The sequence below is a fragment of the Rousettus aegyptiacus genome, unplaced genomic scaffold (genome assembly GCF_014176215.1).
Source record: "Rousettus aegyptiacus isolate mRouAeg1 unplaced genomic scaffold, mRouAeg1.p scaffold_m13_p_6, whole genome shotgun sequence".
NCBI classification, from domain to species: Eukaryota; Metazoa; Chordata; class Mammalia; order Chiroptera; family Pteropodidae; genus Rousettus; species Rousettus aegyptiacus.
Genome location: NW_023416309.1, coordinates 75677862 through 75685062, shown reverse-complemented (window position 1 = coordinate 75685062; position 7201 = coordinate 75677862). Strand labels below are relative to the sequence as shown.

Sequence of the window (7201 nt, the reverse complement as noted above, 5' to 3'; positions counted from 1 at the left end):
GTCAGTATTTTTTATTTTAGCCATTCTAGTAGGTGTGGATATGTACTGCAATTTATGACAAAATTTGATCAACAATGTCTTCCCCCTCTTCATTCCCTCTATGGAGTGCAGTGGTGTCTGCTAAGGAAACAGATTTAATTGAAGAAATTAACTTGACATTCAACGACTATTTAGCACCAACAGTGTATCAGCCATGAATATTTTAAAGAGTAATCTATGATTTTTTAGTCTTTGCACTATTTTATATGTTTTCCAAAGTTGACTTTGATGACCATGTGAAAATTTTAAGCTTACTTAACATTCTTATTTAATATTCTCAGCTTTTCTCACACAAAAAAAGTTAGCGAGTGTAAGCAATCTTGAGAAGGAAGAACAAGCTGGAGGCATCACACTCTTTGATTTTAAATGTATTGCAAAGCTATAGTAATCAAAACGGCATGGTATTGGCATAAAAACAGACACATAGACCAATGGAATAGAATAGAGAGCCCAGAAATAAACTCACAGATGTGTGATATATTAACATACAACAAAGGACGCAAGAACGTACACGAGGAAAATCTCTCCAATATATGGTGTTGGGAAAACTAGACAGTCACATGCAAAAGAATGAAATTGAACCACTATCTCACACCATATACAAAATTTAACTCAAAATAAAGACTTCAATGTAAGACCTGAACCCATAAAACTCCTAAAATAAAACAGGTGATAAGCCCCTTGACATTATTCTTGGCAATGATTTTTTGGGCCTGACTTCAAAGGCAAGGACAACAAAAGTAAAATAAACAAGTGAGACTACATCAAACTAAAAAAGCTTTAGTACAGCAAAGGAAACTATCAACAAGTGAAAAGGCAACTTACTGAATGAGAGAAGATATTTGCAAATCATATATCTGATAAGGGATTACTATCCAAATTATATAAAGAACTCATACAATGGAATAACAATAACAAAAAATCCAATTAAAAAAAGGGTAGAGGATCTAAGTAGACATTTTCCCAAAGAGGATGGCCAGCAGGCACATGAAAAGATACTCAATATCACTAATTATCAGGGAAATGCAAATCAAAACCACAACGAGATATCACCTCATGCCTGTCAGAGTAGTTATTATCAAAAAGAAAAGAAATAATAAGTATTGGTGAGGATGTGGAGAAAGGGAATCCTTGTGCACTATTGGTGGGAATGTGAATTAGGACAGCCACTATGAAAAACGGTTTGAAATTTTCTCAAAAAATTAAAAATAGAACTGTCATATGATCCAGAAATGTAACTTCTGGGTATTTATCTGAGGAAAATGAAAACACTAATTTGAAAAGATATATGCACCCCTAAATTTATTGCAGTGTTATTTACAATAGCCAAGATATGGAAACAACTTAGTGTTCATTGATAGATAAAAGGATAAAGAAGGAAATCTTACTATTTGTGACAACATGGATGGACCTCAAGGGTACTATACTTAGTGAAATAAGTCAGACAGAGGAAAGAAAATATCATATGATCTTACTTATATGTGGAATAAAAAAAAACTGAACTCCTAGATACAGAGAACAGATTAGTGGTTGCTAGAGGCAGGGGCGGGAAGGTGGCAAAATAGGTTAAGGGTGTCAAGGTACAAACTTCCAAAGAAGTCAAGGGGAGGTAATAAATGCATGGTGACTATAGTAAATAATACTGAATTATATACTTGAAAGTTTCCAAGAGAGATAATCTTGTAAGTTCTTATTACGAGAAAAAAAAATTTTGTGACTGTATGTTGATGGATGATAACTAGACTTGCATTAATCATTTTACAATATATACAAACATAGAATCATTACATTGTACACCTAAAATTAATGTATATGCTAATTAGATATCAACAAAAAATTATTGTTTGTATTTTTAGAGGCTGACTGTTTTGCAAATCAATGCTTTTGCTCAATAGATGGTTTCGTGAAACAATGTTTTTGCTAGAGAGATGGCATTCTGAACTCAGCACTGATTTGATTGTTCTTGGATTTTGTGGAGTTAAAAAACTTTCTGTACTTGTATCATGTCTGGAGTCTGTTTTATTGAAAAATTGCATCTTCCATCTTACTGTATCCAAAAAATTTTTTATTGCTATTTTCTTCAACATTCCCATCTTCTATTTATTAGAAATGTATCCATAGACTGGTGAATTTTCAAAAATTTAAATTGTATATAATGCCACTTAATTCTAACCAGAAAGTAGTAACTGCATATTGAAAGTGAGGTCAAGTTGATAAAACACACCAAACTAAAAGTTTTTTATATCGAAAAGTAGAATTTGACCACCTCAGTTTTAAGATGAAAATTCTATTAAATTATTCAGATGAGGATAAGAGTAGCATCACACAATTACATACTATATATCATTATAACTAAATATTCCAAAATAATTTTGATTTTATGTACGTCTCTATTTTTAGTTAGGGAATTGTTTCTTTTTATGTTCAAAATACACATTCTATTATTTGGATTCACATTTTGACGAATATTATTTTAAAAATCCAAGAAATAAAATATAGAACACATCCTGAGATAAGTTCCTAAAAGTAGCCACACTGAGATAAAATGATTGGCCCCTAACTTAATTAATTTGTTTTATGATGTTATCAATACAAGATGTAAATTGATATGCTCTTTTTCATACTTAATTTGTTATCATATAATATGTGGCTAAAATTATAAGTTATTTGTAAGGTTGGGAGTGTGATAAAAAGCAGAACATTTCTTTGGTAAATAAATTTGCATGCATAAATTGAACTCTCGGCTTTTGCAAGTAATTCAATGACTTATAAATAAAAAATCATAAATAACTTTATTAATTTATTACATATACGATCAAACTTTTCTTATGTGTTTAACATATTTAGTGAAAGGAAAATGTCTCCACTGCTAAAAACTAATTGGCCCAGCAGCTGCCAATAGGCATCAAATAGTCCATACGATCGCTCTTATAAATTTCTGTGTAAGCATGGGGCTATTTCTATGCTATTTCGTGACTCTTTATTCTATGTTACTGATCCATTTTTCTATCTCATGCTGATATTTAATGATTATATTAATTATTATAAATTTGTGAATCTTGAATTCCGATAGGTAATTTCTTCCCAGTTCTCCAGAAATATCTTAATTATTTTTGGCTCCTTGCAAAAATTTGAATTTTAGATTTAGCTTGTCAAATAAAAATTCTGTTGGGACTTTAACTGGAATTAAAGTGAATTTACAGATTAATTTGCAAGGAATGAATATTTTTACAATGTTTGGTCTTCCTACCAATAAACTTGGCATAATCTCTCCATTTATTTAGCTGTTTTTGTTGTTATTGCACTTTAGTCTCCAGTATTCCTTAATTATCTTGGGATTTTTCTCAACAATTTTAATATGATCTCATTCATTGGTGGTTTTGACTAGCCTCCATTGCTGCCTAACAAATTTTACTTAGCCTTGAAGTCTCAGTTCAAATGCCACGGCCATGGTGAAGCTCTCCTCCATTCTTCCTGCAACTCAGAGGATTTTGCATATAATTGCAGGAGCAAATATTTACTGATTGCTTACTATATGCCATAGCACTGTGTTAAGCACTCTCTGGGCATTAACTCATATAATCTTCAAAGCAACCGTTTGAAATCGTAGTTGGTGTTATTATCTCCATTTATGAAAAAATAAGCTCAGAGAGGGCAACTTGTCTAAGGCACACAGCCAGGATTAGATAGGGCCAGGATATGGGTCCAGGCAGTCTGTCTCCAGAACTCTTGTTCTGACCATGTCATACTCCCCTTCAAGCAGTTGTATTATTGTATGGAAATTGTATACATGCATTCATTCTTACATCCCAGAGAAAAAATGTCGTGTGCACACACTGGATCAGAAACTGCAGAAGGTGCTGGTGGAACATAGGGTGTTAAATAAAACAGACATTAAATAAAAATCACACCAGTAAATATATAGGTACAAATAGTGCCGAGTGTCCTGGGATGAGGGAGAGGAACCCAAGGTTAGATGAATGAAAATAAACAGGGGGAGGGTTTAAGGCAGGCAGATGCAGCAGGAAAGGTATGGGGAATAAGTGTCTTTAGGTGGAGGTCACAGGAAGAGAGTTATGAACTTGATTTAGGATGTGTTGCGTTTCAGGGTCTGAGGCACAGCTAAGCTGGCAAAGGTTGGAAAATATGGAGTCTGGGACGCCCGCATCGTGGCTGGGCTGAAGACAGAGGGTGGTAATTACTAAGGAGCAGGCTGCGGTTAAACCCCAAGCAGCGGCATGACTCCCCAAAAGAAAGCTGCAGAATAAGATGACAGGCAGGCAGAGGAGGAGAAGGGAGCAAAGTGATAAAGGTGACAGTATCTGTATTTTTGTATCTCCAGCACTTAAAACAAGGCTTGGCACGGAGTAAGTTCTCAGTACTTGTCGGCAGGCGGCCTGCTGAATGAATGAATGACCCTTTGTGTAGCCATGGCTACGTCTCATCCTCGCTGAGGACCCTCAGTCTCCTCCGTTTCCCTCCGTAAAATGGTAGTAGCGGCTTGGGTCAGGCGAGCAGTGGCTGCTGGGGCTCAGTCAGCCTCCCAAACGGACTTCTGATTCCCACCAAAGTAACTGCGTACAACGGCAGGTGCGTGGGTGTCCACTGGAGAGCTGAAGGGCCTGGACTGCGGAGGACAGTGACCTCGCCTCCTCTGCGATCGCCGAAGAGCGCCCGGCGCTGGGTGGGAGAGGGCGCGCGCGGGGTCCTGTGCCCAGAGCAGCACCGACATGGCGGGGAAACAAGGGGTGACGCGGGAAGGGGAGGTCGCCGATACCGAGAGTCCAGGCGCGGTCACCACCTCTGCAAGAGATCCCTCCGGGATGCGAGTGCCAGGGGCAGAAGTAAAGAGGTGGAAGGGAGCGAGAGATTGGGGAGATAGATTTGAAAGATCCAGAGGCCTGTGGGGACTTTCATCTGGGATCCCTGCAGGGCCCGGGAACGGCAGGTGCGAACGCAGAAAGGAAGCCGCTCGCCAAAGCTGGCAGAACAGATGACCCATCACATCCCGCCTGGCAGTCCCGGGGCATGCCTCTATCCAGGACAGAGAGGAAAGGCTTGGAGAGTCTTTAGGTGCCCGGGCTCCAGTCGCTCCGGTAGGATGTGTCTGAAGCGCTGGGAGTCCGCAGGCTCCTCCTGCCGCCGCCGGGTGGCAGAGTTGGGGGCAGGCGCACCCCACCGACCCCGCCCCGGGGCCGCGGGGAGGCCCCGCCGTGGGGGGCGGAGTTGCTACCGCTTCCCCCCCACACCCCCCCTCCGCGGGGACTGTGGCCCCTTCTTAAGCCCGCGGAGCCTCTGGCTGCCCCTCACTCGCCTCTCCTGTCCGCTTCCCTCTCGCGCGATGGCCTCGGCACTGAGCTATGTCTCCAAGTTCAAGTCCTTCGTGATCTTGTTCTTCACCCCGCTACTGCTGCTGCCACTCATCATTCTGATGCCCGCCAAGGTCAGTTGCATCTCCGGGCAGCCCCGCGGACTCCAGGCGCCGGGTCCCAGCAGCGGGCACCGAACCCGGGAGTACTGAGTTGGAGCGCATGGACTCCCGGGCAGGCACAGCTCCCCCTGGGGCGCGCACACTCGGGAGCTCCGGATGCCAAATGGGAGGTGCTCTATAAAAAATTCCGAGGGGCACGAAGGCCCCGAGGCGCACCCACTTTGGGGTTCACAGATCCCAGGGCGCAAGAACCGTCCCAATAAGCACAGAATCCTAGAAGTTAGCTTAGGTCTCGGCCACACAGCACATCCATAGGCTCAGCCCAGGGTGCAGAATCTCCCTAGAGTGCATAACTTCATTCCCTCCCCCTACTCCCAATACCACCGGTGCTGACAAGGAGCCTGGGCCTTTGTCTTTCCCATCTTCTCACTCCTGTCTCTTAGTGAAGGGGAAATTCCCAGCTGTAGGGACCCACAGGAAAAGATCATCAACGAAGTGGATCCTAAGTGCTGTCTTTGCCACTCTCTGGCCCTTCTTAAGCCTCAGTTTACCTATCTGTAATACACATTTCTTTCCAGCTCCGAAACCTGGGAAGCCACAACTAAATCAAAATCCTGCTCAGGCTGAAATGCGGATCAGGATTGGCCTGCTTAGCTTGCTGCCTGCTGTGGCTGTGGCAGGAGGCGGACATGTTCCCAGAGCTCACACCTTGGGTGGCAGGACCCAGGGTTGCAGGGAAGCGGCATCCCATGCCCTGGCCTCCTAGTGTTCCTGGTAGGCGGGCAGAGAATGAATGGTCTTGGCCACAGGGTGGGGGTGGTGCTGGGAGCCCTTGCCCGGGCTGTGCTGGGCTGTGCGAAGCCTGTTTGGCAGAGGCCCGAGCCCTTTGAAGCCTTTTGTGGCTTCTGGCTGCTCCTTCCTCATTCCCTCTTTCAGCCCTGTTACTCTCAGCCCAGACAGGAAATCCCCAGCTTCCCCCCACCCCCACCCCTCCCAGGCAGGTTTGGGAAACAGAGGAGCTCTTTAGGGGATACTCTGGAGACAGTCCTGGAGGAGTGGGGCTGTACTGGTACATCAGAAAGCCAACTCGGCAAGAAAACCGGACTTCCTCCATTCAGTCATTTTGTGATTTTAGCTAAGCCCCTGGGTTTTCTGGGCCTTGGTGTTCTCATCTGTACAATTGGGCAAGGTAGTTTGGTTCTGACACTTATGGCTTGGGTGCCCAAAGGAATTATGCCAATTCCTAGGATGGAGGAGGGGGAGGCTGTGAGGAACCCTTGGGTGGGTTGGGCACAGGCCTTGGATAGACCGAGATAGCAGAGCCAACTGTGATGGCCCTTCAGTTGCTATACCAACCATGAGCAGCCATATACCTTCTGTAGATTTGGAGATGTTATCATCCCTGTGAGGGAGCCAGGCAGGAGAGCTGTGATTTTAGCTCTGCTTTGATGAGTGATGTTCCCTGGAATATAGTAGCTTGGCTGACTTTCCTGCTCTGGGAGACTATGACTGAGACCCCACTTCTACCCTGTTCCCTCCACTTTCACACGCAGGTGGCCCTGAGATGGAACACCCAACTCAGTGTGTGTATATATGTCGTTAACCTGCCCTGGGAGTGAGAATCAGGTGAGAGAAGATGAGACATCAGTGAAAGTCTTTCCTAAGGGGGCCCTCACGTGGTGTTCCTCTCACCAGGGCAGGTGACTGGAAGCCTGGACTCCCATCTTGGTG

The 7201-nt window shown here is 43.5% G+C and overlaps 1 protein-coding gene across 3 annotated transcripts in view; it reads left to right on the top strand.

The window, feature by feature from the left end:
- The first annotated feature begins 5273 nt into the window (after window positions 1-5273).
- The window catches only part of SLC13A5 (solute carrier family 13 member 5), a 29000-nt gene continuing 27072 nt past the window's right edge, over window positions 5274-7201 (top strand). Inside the window, exons 1-2 of one of the 3 annotated variants that reach the window (XM_016138778.2) lie at window positions 5274-5482; window positions 7024-7096. In XM_016138778.2, the coding sequence (XP_015994264.1) occupies window positions 7064-7096 (33 nt within the window). In that variant the 5' untranslated portion in view covers window positions 5274-5482; window positions 7024-7063. Of the gene's footprint in view, window positions 5483-5665; window positions 6245-7023; window positions 7097-7201 lie in introns of those variants that run through there. The other 2 variants (XM_016138777.2, XM_016138776.2) reach the window with 2 other exon arrangements.